We start from the raw sequence: 16,224 nt of genomic DNA on the forward strand, positions 1-16,224 counted from the left end.
ATTCAGGTTTAAGATCCTTATGAAATATATCTAAGGAGATCAAGCCCAGTGCTTTCTTGAGGAGTAAATAACAACAGTAAACAGTACACAGTGTGCAGTACTGGGGATTTTCCAAGTGCATTTCAAGGCACTAAACACGGAACCTCAAGTGCATTTCAAGGCACTAAACACGGAACCTCAAGTGCATTTCAAGGCACTAAACACGGAACCTCAAGTACATTTCAAGGCACTAAGCAAGAAAAAATTATTTTTTTGTCTGTTCTACCAGATGCACTAGTATGAATAATAGATTGTGATATCATCTTGTGAAATAAATCTGCTTAAACTTGTTCAAATTTTTGTTTGTCTGTGCAGGTTGATATAAGATATATTTTGTTTGTCTGTGCAGGTTGATATAAGATATATTTTGTTTGTCTGTGCAGGTTGATATAAGATATATTTTGTTTGTCTGTGCAGGTTGATATAAGATATGTTTTAATAGATCTCTAGTGGTGTTCATTTGCCAGTCATCATATAATATTTTTATATAATTTCAGCGCTCTATATCATATCGTGGTTTTATATTTAACACTACAAACTGTATCTGCATATTATCAGTAATTCTAGTGCATGTAAAACCTTGGCCAGAGATGTTTTTTATTTCCCTTGTTGTTCCTAAAAGAAATGGAATATTTAAAAAGTGAGACAGCAATCTCGATCGGAATCTACGGAGAACGTCTACTTTATGTTTAGTGACACAGATGTCACAAATGTCTTCTTAAGTTTCCGATATAAATGACATTCATCACATGAGATTGTGTAATAATTCCATGTATTCCTTTTCAATGAGCACGAAAGTGATGGCCACTATTTCTTCTTTTTTTTGTGCTCAAAATCTCCCAGTGGCATAGGGATATATATATATATATATATATATATATATATATATATATATATATATATATATTAATGGCTAATAAAAACATTTATTGTATAAAAACCAAGAGAAATCTAATAAAACTACGCATGTAGCCGCTTTTAGTTTAAAGAAATATACAAGGAATATAATTATTGTCTTGCAAGACAATAATTATTTAATCACCAAACTTACACATTCATTACAAAATGCTTCGCCATTAAAAAGTGTTTAAAATAATTGAATACTGGTGTTATACCTGAAATATATAATATAGAGCAATTTTCATTTAATTCAATTTTGGTGACAAAATAACAGTCAATGCCTCTTCAACTACACGACTCATCTTCCAACGACTATGTTCGTGAATATTAGGATAGTCATGATCGCTTTCAGGTAGGTTTAATATCTTATGAATATTCATTCACTTCTTGTTAATTGTATATGAAAAGAAAAAATATCTGACCCCCAACTCAACATTTAAATACATTGACGATATTTCATTTATTAACAATTTCATTCATACGGCGAGTCGATATATCCCAGTGAATTAAAAATAAAAGACACCGCAACGTCTCCCACATCTGTTTCATTTGATTATTTATATGATAACAGCAAACTAACAACTCATTTTTATGACAAACGAGATAACTTCAACTTCTCCACCATCAACTTCCTATACCCTCGTAGCAATATTTCCATTATCACCTGCATATGGTTTTCATGTCTCTCAACTGATTCGATACGCAAGAGCATATTCTGCGTATGATCAATGTTTGAGACAGGCTACTTATCATGATCTTATTTGCAGATACAATATATCATTAGGTTGAATTCCATTTGACGTGTTCCATACCACAATGTTAGACCATTCTTTACTTAGTTATTATGACAACGGATTACCCCGTTTACCTGGTCGAGATAGGGGTCCACGGTAGGTATGATTGGTCAACAGGGGTGATTATCCCTCCTTGGCACCTTATCCCACCCCTGGTGTTTGCCCTGTTCTCGATATTGTATTTCTACACCAAAAAACCGCTCCATTTTCCGACTTGTCATTTTTTTTTTACTTGTGTGAAAATAGTCATAAAACATTTGAATGGAATTGGTAAATACGTCAAAATACTTGATCTGTTTGAACAATCTCTTTTCTGAGAATATTTGACAATTTTAAAATTATCGAAGAGACAAATGTTATACAGATTTTAGTACTTGAATAATTATTGTATACTGCTGTGGCAAGCAATGTCTGATTTGACAATATCAGATATGAACAATTTTTTTTAATTCTAATACTTGGCTATTTTTGCACGGCTGTGCTTGCATGTAGCAATGCTTGATGTGAAAATATCAGACACAAATTTATTTTAAAACAAACGAACAAAATTAAAACCTTTTCCATATTTTCATTGGTCATTGTTCCAATAATTATGGTAATTTTTGTTAAGTGTATGACGCCACGATTGTATAAATGACACAACTTGTACGGACAACCCTCGTACCTTGAAAATAGGTGGGACGATTGAAATGGCTCCTTCCGTGAATGGTTGAGGTCACAGTACCGTACAGCAAGTAAAACTCTGGCACTTCTCGTCATTAAATGGCTAGGCTGCATTTTGAAAGCTGCTGTAATGAAAATACCATTTTAGCGATTCGTTTTCCTGTGTGAACCACAAAAAACTGCTCCAGCAGAATTAGCCCTCCGATGTAGAAAATGCACAGAGATAATGAGAACCAGCATATTATGCAACAGGTTTCAATACCGGCGGGATTTAAATATCGTAATCTTTGTTTCTCAATATATTTTTTTACGTTCCTTGGGAAGAAATGTTTTATGAAAACAACATGCCAAAATGTGTGTGTGGTCAGATAATATGTTTACTTTCCAACTTATCTATGAGAAATTTTATTTGTTGAACAATCAAATTTTTTTAATTCTATGAAATCACGAAATAAAACGTGTTTAGGTTATGCACATCAAATTACATGACACGCGCAAGAAACACAAGGCATGCCGATCTGCAAAGTGTTGGAAGTATTCCAAATCATGCAAAATATTTACCTAAAATTGTCGTTAACAAAATTTACATTTAACTGAAAATGATTTCATATATGGCTATCTAGCAGGGTACTTCATCTAACTGCGCACTCTACTGATTTCATGCTGCGTGATTGTTATCTTCGAAATTGTAAATTTCATTTTGTTAGAAAAACAAATCAATTACCAAAATAATGCAACTCTATTCTTATACTCCCAAAAATGGAAATAATATGATTAGATAATGGTTAAAATACTCACCGTGATTTATTACGCATTTTCTAAACAAATGCTAAAATTCCTGTCAACAAAGTATATCTACCCGCCGACTGGGGTGTATGGCTAAGACAATGAACGGTCTGGCAACCTGCTCGACAAATCTTCACGGAATGGCGGAAGTTTAATTTGCTCTAGTGATTTCGAACGGTTAGATCGTCCTTTCACCTTAACATTGACAACAAAGCTACACTTACATAACAAACCCTATCAAAATTTAATTCTCAACTCGATAACCATTTTTAATTGACGATCATCCAGAATCTTCTATTCTTTTCCGTTTTGTGATCTGCAGATTTGAAGATTATTCAAGAAGTTTTTTCAATACCATGGGGTTGGAGGATCAAGCTATTTTTTCTAAATTCTAATAATTGGCGCTTAATGACTTGTGTCTACTATTTTCGTCAACAAAAGGATATACAGTACGTATTGAAATCATTAAAAAGCAAAAACCAACCTGACGTTCACCCAGGTTTCCTTTGTTTGAAATGATTGTTTATTGGTGATAAAACATATTTACATAACACTACATCAAAAGCACTTTTATGTAAGCGATCTATGTGAAAATTACTCGACATAATTTTCTTTAAAAACATTCCATGTGCATCTGACTTGATATCTAACCTACATTTCTCCGGACCTTCAATGTAAGAAGAGAAATTTTTCTTCCTCGTCGTATGTTTACGATTTCTTATTGGTGGACCTCGTACTAGTTGGTTTTCAATGCAATATCTAATTGTATATCGGTTTCTACAACAAACAGATATTGAAATGATTAGCATCGCAATGCAGACAAAATTAGACCACTCTGAAAAGTGCATACGTACGTATTGTATATTCAACTATTTTTGCTTTGTTAAATGTTTTATTTAGAAAACACAAATGAAAATAGCGTTGATTTTAAAGTAGATGAAAAGGTAGCTAATGGAAGCATAATGAAAAGTCCGTTGACATCTATATATAGTCATCGTTGTTAGTACGGACAAACAACATATATACCGCCAAAGTGAAGAGACACCCATCCCCATTTCCAACGCAAATGAATCCTTTTCAAGAGTGGTTCATGTTCATAGTAAATCAACAGCAGTCTATTAGATATGCCCAAATACTGATCCGAAAGTTGAAGACAAAGTAGCCAAACCACTAAACCTCTGGACATTGTTATGTCATTCACATTTTCTTTCGAAGTTTGATTTAACGAGGAAATTCAAGCCGGATCAAACAAAGAGAGGAGGGTTTGGGTGGTAATGCAGATTTACAAATAGCACTTCTGGAAATATCAGCGACATTTTTTTTCTTTCTCTCAGACAGCACTTCAGGAAAAGTCAGCAGCACGTACAGGCATGTCTCTCAAACAGTGGATCTGGTCAATTAGATAGATGAGATATCATTTGGTCAAATGCTGTCTGGCGTGTTTCATATTGATTTTTAGGTCGTTCTTGGCACAATGAATTTGACTACGGATAACTCCGTTTACCTGATCAAGATATAAGGCTCACGGTGGGTGTGACCGGTCAACAGGGGATGCTGCTTACTCCTCCTAGGCACCTGATCCCACCTCTGGTGTATCCAGGAGCCCTTGGTTGTTCAACTCTTTATTTTGTATTGTTTATAGGAGTAATGAGATTTATCACTGTTCGTTATCTTCACCTTTCATTTAGCAGAATTTCTGGTGACGTCAGCAATATATGTCAGACACTACTTTGTTTAAACAACATTTATTCAATAAGTTGATGGGATTTAGCAGCAGGCTTAGCATATTTATGCCATCTTCATTGATAATCAAACAGAACATGTACAAACTTGCATAAAATCTATAATCAATTTGAAGTCTACAGACACTGCTTCTGGCCAAGCCGGTGGAGCTTTGTTACAGTTCTCCTAAAGACTTCTGATGACGTTAGTACTATTTAGCAGTCAGAGCTATTTTGCGACATTTTTCACAGACGCTAATACTAATTCTGGTAAAGAAAGATGTCACTCATTGCAACTGAATTCACCACAAGTGTCGTTGCGTGCAGTTAACCAAAAATCGTGCATGGAAGAAATGTTGCAGAATGCCGCTAAACTCGCAAGAGGCATTGCATGGGAGAAATGTATCTTAATGCCACCGATTTCAACAGAAAAATGCATGATAGAAATGTTACTGAATGCTGCTTTTTGACTTCACCAGTGCATGGAAGAAATGTCACTTAATGTCAAGTACTTCACCACAGACAGAAACTTGAGGAAATGCCGCCAATCTTACTTTAATCATTAATGACTTTAAACAGTAGTTTGCAGAAATATCAAACGTTAGAAGATCCGTCGGTTCTGGAACAAACATCACCTGCGTTTTATTTCACGACTTCTTATCTGACTTACCTGAAGGATTTGCCATTAAACAATGATCATTTGGGATGGAGCGGTGTCGAAATAAGTCCCAAAGTTTCCTAGGGAAAATGTGATAACCTGTAAAACAATTCACTTTGATGTAAAGATTTCCTTTACAATAAACATTCCGGGTTGTTCAATTCATGGTCACCAGGATAAGAGTGTGAAAGAGTTAGAGAGCGTACATGTTGGTGAAACCTCTCCAAGAGCTACAGTTTGTGAAATAATTAGGCAAACAAACCTATGAAAGATATACACGTATCTTTAACAAAAATGTTCATTTATATAATCACAAGTATGGAGAAATGAAAGGGTCCCATTACATGAAATTCTATTAAAACACGGTTAAAATACTTTTTTAAAACTTCTATTTGAAAACATGTCCTCCTATATAATGCATAGTCAGGTCTGCTGAAACTATGGACTTTGTAGTCGGTTAGAATTGCACAATTCTGCACCCGAATACCAGAATAAACTGAATCATAAAATCTTATAGAAATCATTATGTAACGTGCAGTGATCTGAACACGTTTGCCATTGCTTAACTTGCGTGATCAAAAGAGAGATTCTAGCTCACTAGTTCCCTACATCCTGTCCGCTACGCTTCCCTCGCCCAGGGAACCTTCGTCCCGAAGCTTAGCCTGGATTCTCTCTAAATGTTGGGCACTTCTCCAGGAACGACATCCATCATACACGACGACAACCACCATCGTCCCCGGACGAAATCACGTCCGTACATTGACACAAAGTCCCAGAGCTCCCAAGAGACTGAAGCAGGCCTCCCACCAAACACCAGTCACTACGCTGCCACCATTTTGTAACGCGCAGCGATCTGAACACGCTCGTCGTTGCTGACTTGCGTGATCAAGAGAGACACTTCATCACGTGCACATCACTAGACAATCTAGCTCACTAGCGAGGTAGTAGGAGTTCCCTATATACTGTCCGCTACAGTAAGATAAACACCATTTGGAAGTACATGTAATACTGTCATATGATTTTCTAATTTGAATGGGATTTTTTCCTGTAAAAACTGAGACGAAACACTTTAAATTATCTGAAACTATTTCGTGTCTAAGCCATAAACCCCGTACCCAAAGGAGGTCAGTTTTGCATATGAATACCGGAATATGATATGAATGAAAGTAACCGATGTACGACATATCTACATCCCACTGCATTTCCAGCATTATAGTAAATTTTCAATTGTAATCACTATGACTGTTTTGACCTCCTGGAAACAAAAGCCCTAAAGCTGGGATCGTCAAATTCATAATTTAGTTAAAGAGTTACCTGCTCCTTCTAAATATCCATTTAGTATCAATAGCACTAAAGATATTATCTAAATGTTCTATACATGAACACTTTATACCAAGCCTTCCTCATCTACATGTTGTTGTATATATGCAATTGTAGAGGGAATTTTTGAAAATATATAAGGTTTAGCTATTTTTCCCGCCCATAAGTCCTGGAGCACAGGAATCCTGATTTACAATTTAATTCCCAAAGATACCTCATACATTTGAAAAGAATTGGAAGGGTAGTTATCAAGAACTTAAAATGTTCAATTGTTAACCCATACATTTAATGACCATTTTGGCACAGCCCCGGGGTAGAAGTTCTCACAAGACGGAGCCAGACTTGGTGTATAGTGTTTATGTGTAAAACATGTTAAATACTGTAACGTCCTTTTTAATGCCATTGACAATGAATTGAATTGAAACTAAATGGATATTTAGAAGGAGAGATATACCTTTACCAAAATTATAACTTTCATTATCCCAGGAGGATGGGCTTCGGTACCAGAGTGGTCATAGTAATTGAATGTGTGTATTAACCATTGAACATTTTAAACTTCTTGACAATTACCCTTCCAATTCTTTTCAAATTTGGTATGAATCATGCATCTTTGGAACATGGGAGCATAGCGCGAGAGGAAACAGTGAGACGACGGAAATCTTCACTGAGGATTTGCAGACAGGCTGAATCAAGATGTAAAATGGCCTTAAACAAAGCCACACTTGATTATAGCGAATTAAACTCGGAACTATATATTTATATTCAGTTAGCAATTTTCTCTACCCAATTCGCCAAATATGGAAAACGGTACTACTGCGGTTAAGTTACGAACACTTAAAGATACACGCAAAAGACAGACAGACAGACTAAAAACCAATACCCGTATGTCGACCTCCTGAGATTCGAGGTCAAAAAGTTTATTTCTACGAAGATCCTTAGACACAACTGCCAAAATAAAAAGGTTAACATTGTCAATGTAACAAAAAGTGCTAAGCCTGGGATAGTACAAATTTAGACCTAGGTAATGGCCTCAGAACAAGGCAGATTAGCATTTTTTTATCGTGTCAAATTGAGCAGACACCCCAAACAGATAGTGGACGGAGGGATCACTATCCATGGTCTGCCATGCAGATCTTTTTTGATTAATCAAAAGCCTGCTACCGTTGAGTTTGGGAAAGGAACAGTCAGTTTATGTAAAGTACCAGGTTAAATCCTGTTTTAGATTCCAACTCATATCCCCACGAAACGAGATTTCCATCAAATATGTTTCAATTATCAAGACGACTTGTCAGGTGTGTAAAACTTGAAATTTATTCCAATACATCAAAAAACAGTTTGTTCTTAATTTCAACAAAATAAATATGTTGTTCTTCATTACTCCGATCTCGCGTTTCGCTGGATACGAATCCTAAATGCTTTAGCAAGCAGCAGTGTCGGTCAAGAAATTGAGACGTCAGTCTAATAGCAAAGAAATGTCGACAATAGGCTATTGAACAGTAATTCTACACCATCTATAAACAGCATATTTCGCCTTGTACGACTCGTCCAATTTTATCAAATGAAATCCATGCACAAAATGTCATTCAAAACTACCGCATGGCGCAAAGCAAACAAATATTCACAACTGAATACTGCATAAGACGTCACACCGAGTCACTAGCAATTCGCAATTTGTCACGCAAATGTTATGTACGATAGGTCGTTTAACTAATCCTCTTTGTAAGACGCACCCTCATTGCAGTTTCTTGGATCAAAATAAAACGACCCGTCGTATGTTTCACGCCTCAGTGTCCCGCACGCCCAATCCATAAGTACAGAAATGGCTCCAAAGTTGACATTTTTATATCTAAAAAAAAAATATCACATCGTAAGTGTCGAGAGAAGACCTAACGACAGGATATATATGAGAATATGTATCAACTGAAGAACTAAGACCCCTCGGTATCTTATCTCTATAGTGTGTGCATAATATCTAAAGTTTTGTCAGGGAACAGGAACTCCTTTTGTCCTTTCTTCCATTCTGTACAACATGATCTCTCTCATAATACATGTAATAGCCTTTGAAATATCTTAGTAAACATCAACTACTAACTACTCACAGCACTGTAATACAAATGCAATACAAAAGGAAATGATCATCAGAAGTTTTCTAGTATGTATATTACTATTAATAGTATTCTGTAGCAAGTTACGTAGCACAAATTACTACAATTCTATAGCAGAAATTACTATTATGTATCATAAATTATTATTAAGTAACAGTAACACAAATTACTACTCTATAACACAAATTACTACTAGTATTCTGTAGTACTATTCTTTAACACAAATTACTATTCTGTAGCACAAATTGGTATTCTGTAGCACAAATTGCTATTCTGTACCATTAATTACTATTCTATTAGCACCAATTACTATTCTGTACAGTGTAACACAAATTATTATTCCGTAAAACAAATTCTACAAAAGCTACTACGACAGCGATGTAGAAGACTTCAACGAACAGCTGCAAGAAGTCGTAGATCAGACCCCAAAGAAGGACACCCTTGTAGTTCAGGGTGACTAGAATGCGAAGATAGCAGAATATGCATGCACGAACTACAAAGGCACATGTGGGCGAATTGCAACACCGAGACAAATGAGAGAGGCCTGAGACTACTGGAATTTGTCAGCTGTAACAACATCATGTTGGTAAATACATTGTATCCACACAAACCATTCAGCAGATGGAACTGGACTAACCAAAATGGAAATCATCGCAGTCAGATAGACTACATTATGGTGAAAAGACGCTTCCAGTCCAGTGTGGACGTCTGAAGAAGGCCGGGAAACAAGGACAGATAAGACTCAAGTTTTACCTCGAGAAACTGAAGGACCCACAGTTTCTAGAAACCTTTTAAGTCATGGTCGGAAGGACATTTGCACCATTGACCATCCTCGATGCAGATATGGACTCATTAACTCAATGCAGCAGTAACCGACACTGCCAGGGAGATCCTTGGCAAACATCGCATAGTAAGGAAACCATGGATTACAGCTGACAACCTTGATATGTGTGACTAACGGAGAGAAATGAAGAAGAGGAGTGATCCAGATGGAGAAAAGCAATACCGGACTGTTACCCAACAAGTTAAGAAAAGCATGAAAGGGTGAAGGAGAACTGGATAGAAGAACGATACCAGGAAATATAAGTAATCCCGAAGAAGAACAACAGCAAGAAAGCATACCAACTGGTGAAAGACCTGGCGAGTAAAAAATAGGGATGGAGTACCACTATCCAAGACAAAGCTGGAAAGTGTCTGACAGAGGATCAGGCCATTTTACAGTGTTGGACTGAGTATTGCTCCGAGCTGTAGTCACAGAGCCACAGAAGACACAATAGTACTACATGTACCTCCTGCAACTAACAACGACAACCACCTCATCCTTCGAAAAGAAATGAAGGCAACATTAAGATAGCTGAAGGAGGAGGAATCAGCGGGAGTGGAAAATATACCATCAGAGCTAGTCCAGGCAGGAGAGGCAATGAACAGTGTCTACACCATGGACACAATCCCTTATCATCACACTCCCCCAAAAGGCAACCTACAACAGTGCCAGAATTATCGCACCATCAGTCTAATTAGCCACTAAAGCAAGGTCACGCTCAAGATACTGCTGAATAGGTTGAAGTTGCAAACAAAGAAGATCATTGCTGACGAACAAGTAGGTTTTAGAACAGGGCGCAGCACAGCAGAGCAAATCTTCAACCTCAGAATACTGTGCGAAAGGTACCTCCAACACCAACAAGACCTCTACCACATCTTCGTTGACTTTAAGAAGGCATTCCACAGAGTATGGAATACAGCGTTATTGGCCACCACAAGGCTGTACAACATCAATGCTAACCTGATCAGAAGGCGACCAGTACAGTTTACTTCAACAATAGCATTGGGGTCTGGATCAGTACCACAGTATTCCCGTGGGGATTCGGGTTAGAATAGGTCCTCAGTACCCCTTGCTTGTCGTAAGAAGCGACTAAATAGGGCGGTCCTTCGGATGAGACTACAAAAACAAAATTTTGCAGCCATTCACCGCCAATGGTGACGTCTCTATATAAGTGAAAAATTCTCGAGAGGAACGTTAAACAAGATTCAATCAACCAATCAGTACCTCAGTAGGAGTGAGACAAGGATGCCTGCTTTCCCTTACCTTATTCAACATATTTTTGGAGATTATCATGGCTGACACAATAGAACACCAAGTGGAACAGTCAGCATTGGCGGCAGAACACTCACCAACTTGCGCTTTGCCGATGACATAGACGGTCTTGAAGAAGGAGAATAAATTGTAAACCTTGTAGAACTCTTGGATAAAACATCTACAGTCTACGGGATGTAGATCAGTGCAAAAAAGATGAAACTGATAAAAAAAAAACACCAAAGGTATCAGCACGGACATCAGAGTGAGCAGTGAAAGGCTGACCACTGTCAACTTCAAATATCTCAGAGCCATAATCAGTGACGAAGGGTCCAAATCTCTGAGATACTTGCCAGAATTGCCCAAACCACCACAGCGCTCACTAAACTCAGGACCATCTGGAAGGACGGGAACATTACGCGCAGTTCAAAGATCAGACTGATGTGCTATTTGGTCATATCCATATTCTTGTACGCCTGTGAATCACGGACCCTAACAGCAGACACTGAAAGATAGGATACAGGCCTCTGAGATCAAATGCTTTCACATACTTAATTGCATCTCCTACAAAGATCACATTACAGATAAAGAAGTCGGAAACAGGATCAGACAAGCTAACGGGCCCTAGGAAGATCTCTTGACCACAGTAAAAACCCAAAATGACGTGGTATGGGCATGTCTCACGATCATCAGGACTTGTCGAGACGATCCTGCAAGGCACGGTACAGGGAGGGAGACGGCAAGGAAGGCAGCGGAAGAGATGGGAGGACAACATCCCAGAGTGGACAGGCCTAAAACTGAGCAACATCCTCAGAATATCAAACGACAGACGGGAGTGGGGAGAGCTGGTTAGGAAGTCTTCGGTGGCACCCCAGGGTCGCCCAGACTATGGGAGAGGTGAAAGTGAACACATATTAATATATTCTGTACAGTGTAACACAAATTACTATTCTGTAATACAAATTACTATTCTGTGACACAAATTACTATTCTGTAACACAAATTATTACTCTGTGACACAAATTACTATTCTGTAACACAAATTACCATTCTGTCACGCAAATTACTATTCTGTACAATAAATTACGAAATCCTTCCAAATTTCAAATTCTAAACAGAAGGCAGACAAATATGCTGACTTACCTTCTATGAATCTGCTGAAACATATTGTCGGTGCTGTGAAACATTAGATCGCTGTATACAGAATATGTTGTCATCAGTAGGTACACAGCTGTGAGATTCAAAACAAAACAATAGAGCAATGTCACAATGAATATATAGCTCACATTGCAGTCAGCCTGATTAAAACCAGACCTTTATTCTCGCTTCCCCTTTTTTCTATGTTCGCTCGTTGAAGAAAAAAAGGGGGTGGGGCAAGATTGAAGGTATGGTTTTAATCAGAATGCAATTTAGTACATGTATATCTCTTTATCGAACTCAACATTTTTTTTCTATAGTTTATATGAAATTTAATTAATTACTCGCATTCAAAAGTGTATGTGTTCTCATATTATGTTCTCATATGCATAGCTCTGATTCTTGGACGAATTTGGCTCCAGTTTTTGGCACTCTGATTTTCCTTTTAACTCTTACAAGTTTATCGTTATTTCGAATTTCCAAAATTTCGGCTTCAGCATCATTGAAGAGACATTATTTGTCGAAATGCGCATCTGGTGCATCAAAATTGGGACCGTATAAGTTTTACATCCTAGCAACAACTGTCCGTATTATTGACTGAGAAATAGTCTTTTCCCGTTTGCTGATAAATGTTCTACAACATATCAAAACAGAAACATTTCCAAGCTTACCGATATGAATTGGAAACAGGTAGATTGGCAGGATACTTTGTATAAACAAAGCGATACATTCCACTGGGTGCATCACCATCAAACTCCATGTCGTCTGCTGAGGCCAGTGACGCCAAAAATGAACAGTTCTATATAATATGGATGAATGAAGCATACGATGGCGGTAGTACGTCAGGATTTCGTGATATAGAAAAAGTGCAGGAATCGACACAGAAAAATAGATCCATCCGCGAGTTGACACGTCATTATATATCTGCGTGTATTCTGTAAAACATGTGTATATATGTGATAAAGGTATGGGGAATACTCACTTCTATTCTTGTGTGATAAAAAAAGCATGATATTTTCACTTTTCTGATTCAGATTTGAAATTGAAATCAGATTTAGAATTAGATTGAAACATTTTTCATTTGTCGTTGTTTTATTGAATTTTTGTTTTTTAAGAATCTTTTAAAAATATTTATACAGATACAACGTCTTTATCCTTCAACTAGCCACATAGTTGTAGCTCTCTTGTATTCGATTATTTCCAGTGAGCTCCAATTCTGCAGAGCTCTACTGTTCATCTTAATAGTGGAGCTGTACCTTTGTTTGGGGTGTACCAAGATACTAAAGCACAGACCACGGACCCCAGCGCAACGTTGCAGGAGCTAAGAATGACGTCATTGAAGATAGTAGAATCTTCTTCAATGTCTCCATATCCCTAAAACAGATACAAAATGTTAAAACGCTCCTTTTATTTCAAAATATCTATCAATAAACTTGATATCATACTTTTATTCTCCTTAATCACTGCGACAATCGAGACTTCAAACCTTTGCGATACACTTCTATACATAGGCATTTGAAAAGCCCGCTCCTGGTATCGCTAAATTCTTGGATCACATGCACATATACATGTACATGTATACGTTAAATGTATGTACGTGATCTATAAATCTGTCGATATCAGGAATGGACGCGCGAAGTTCAAGCATAAAACATCTCAAAAATACAACACAAGTCAACATACAATTACATGTAAGTGTAATGTAAGAAAATAACTATTAGATAGCATCTCCTCAACAAGGACTAACTTCATGTGAGATACTTACCTGCCTCTGTTTACCACTACGGAAGAGCCACGCCCACAGACCTGTCAAGATGTTGTATGACACGACGGACAGTAAGGCAGAATACAGCAGGTACTTCGGGAGGTTCTGGACCCTTTTAAATTCCGGCCACTGAATGCTGGGGATAAAAGCGTCTAATACTAAAGCGTTTGTCGTGTTGTCTCTACTCTGGAAATACCTAACAATGTCTACAATCCAATCTCCTGTCGAAAATAAATAAAAAATTAACTCATATGTACGTGTTGATTTCATGGTGTATTTCTTATATTTACTGAGGGGAGAGTTAAGAAATAATGATCGCGTTTTTGTGTATCTTGCAGGATAAACTCCGAGGTCGAGAAATGTTTTGAAATGTCTGACGTGTTTCATGCCGATTGTTAGGCCGTTCTTGGCACACTGAGTTTGACTACGGATAACTCCGTTTACCTGATCAAGATATAGGGCTCACGGCGGGTGTGACCGGTCGACAGGGGATGCTTACTCCTCCTAGGCACCTGATCCCATCTCTGGTATACCCAGGGGTCCGTGTTTGCCCAACTCTATTTTGTATTGCTTTTTGGAGTTATGAGATTGATCACCGTTCGTTATTTTCGCCTTTTATATTTCAAACAACTTTTCCAGACCAAGGGTGTTATTAGGGCTTTCCGCCTTTCTGTGGAAAGTCCTACTGATATTGTTCTGTTTATTAGGGCTTTCCACCTTTCTGTGGAAAGTCCTACTGATATTGTTCTGTTTATTAGGGCTTTCCACCTTTCTGTGGAAAGTCCTATCGATATTGTTCAGTTTATTATCATTTTCCTGCCGTCAAAAAAAATTTTCATCGTAAGACTTATCGAAAAACTTTATAGTCCATTATATAGTACTTCTTGAGAAACGAATACAGTTCACCCTGCGTAATTGAACTTTGACCCCTTACGGAGTTATTGGACCTTTTGCAGAAATCATTGTTATCGCTTCTACTTTTTAACCGTAAATGATAGGAGAATGAAACTTTATAAAGCATAGAGGGTAATTAGTAGAAACGAAGAATTTCAAATGAAGGGACTCGGTGTTCCGTAAAGGGAGTTAATGCCTCTTTATGTTTTGCGATTTATTCGTAAAACATGTCAAACTTGAGAACGGTTTGTCGTAGAGACATGGGACCAACTGGAATATGATCGGTGACCTTTGACCTTGAAAATTATGTCAAGGTCAAAGTCATCAGGAAAGATGGGAAAATAGCACTTTTTATACTCTCTTTCCTGCTTAAGATAGCGTTGAAATATTATATGGGTAAGTATTGACTTCTTGATTGGTTTTGATAGTATGCATTATAACTTTGAACTTTGACCCTTTTGTGAATTTCGGAGACTCGCGTTGAAAACATTGTTATCGCTACTCCTACTTAACGGAAAGTCATAGAGACACGAAACTTTCACTAATGAATTCACAGTAAAACCCTCTCGCAAAGAAAAATTAATCAAAGGGATACGAAAACCTTTAAAAATAGTTATTGCTCCTGGAAGTCTCCAATATCATTACCTAAGCCTATAACTTTTATATTAATATAGATAGAGATATGGGACCACTTGCATTAATACCGATGACCTTCAAAATGAGGTCAAGGTCACCATCAAAATTAATTTTTTTTTTCATTTTCAAGGTCTTTCATAGTATTTTTAGCATTGAGAAGCTAACCGAAAGTAACCGAAAACCCCTAATCAAAGTTATTGCCCCTGAATGTCTTGATTAACATTTTTTAAGCTTATAGTTTTTACATTAATATAGATAGAGACATGGGATCACTTGTATGAAGACCGATGACCTTTGACCTTCAAAATGAGGTCAAGGCCAAAGGTCAAGATCATCGTGAAAATTATTATTTTTGTTTTCAAGGTCTTTTTGAGTTTCTGAGATCATCTTAAATATTCTTAAATATCTTTTTTTTTAAATCATGGTAGGTGGAAAGCCCTCTAATTGTTCGCGAACAATTAGGATTACTAGTTCTGCAATATACACGAAAACAAGGACTTTATTTCTATTCTACAACGGCTCAGAAATATACTGCCGATCGTTTTCCTATATATTGCTACCAATTACGTCACAACGACGTCATGGCAGTTTCCGAAACGGCCAGCATTTTTTTTTTTTTTGAAGACGAAAAAGGTGAGATGGTAAGGGTATTCTAAATCTATTTTGAATAAAACAAAATTCAAGTATTTAGTTTAATGTTAACGGATTATATCAATTGCTTTGAATACAGTT

At 37.1% G+C, this 16,224-nt stretch overlaps 2 protein-coding genes across 4 annotated transcripts in view; both read right to left on the reverse strand.

Moving 5' to 3' along the window:
* Positions 1 to 3,582, reverse strand: part of LOC125647422 (protocadherin Fat 4-like) — a 33,535-nt gene extending 29,953 nt beyond the window's left edge. The window contains exons 1-2 of one of the 3 annotated variants that reach the window (XM_056142660.1): positions 3,195 to 3,582; positions 2,398 to 2,521 (exon numbers count right to left, since the gene is read on the reverse strand). The gene's annotated coding sequence lies outside the window, so the exon portion shown is untranslated. The remainder of the gene's footprint in view (positions 1 to 2,397; positions 2,522 to 3,194) is intronic. The other 2 variants (XM_056142662.1, XM_056142661.1) reach the window with 2 other exon arrangements.
* A 4,587-nt stretch (positions 3,583 to 8,169) lies between these two features.
* Positions 8,170 to 16,224, reverse strand: part of LOC125646239 (uncharacterized) — an 11,159-nt gene continuing 3,104 nt past the window's right edge. The window contains exons 2-6 of the mRNA XM_048872443.2: positions 13,963 to 14,183; positions 13,454 to 13,571; positions 12,869 to 13,132; positions 12,204 to 12,291; positions 8,170 to 8,727 (exon numbers count right to left, since the gene is read on the reverse strand). Of these exons, the coding sequence (XP_048728400.2) occupies positions 8,589 to 8,727; positions 12,204 to 12,291; positions 12,869 to 13,132; positions 13,454 to 13,571; positions 13,963 to 14,183 (830 nt within the window). The 3' untranslated portion in view covers positions 8,170 to 8,588. The remainder of the gene's footprint in view (positions 8,728 to 12,203; positions 12,292 to 12,868; positions 13,133 to 13,453; positions 13,572 to 13,962; positions 14,184 to 16,224) is intronic.

The sequence above is a fragment of the Ostrea edulis genome, chromosome 6 (genome assembly GCF_947568905.1).
Source record: "Ostrea edulis chromosome 6, xbOstEdul1.1, whole genome shotgun sequence".
Classification (NCBI taxonomy): Eukaryota; Metazoa; Mollusca; class Bivalvia; order Ostreida; family Ostreidae; genus Ostrea; species Ostrea edulis.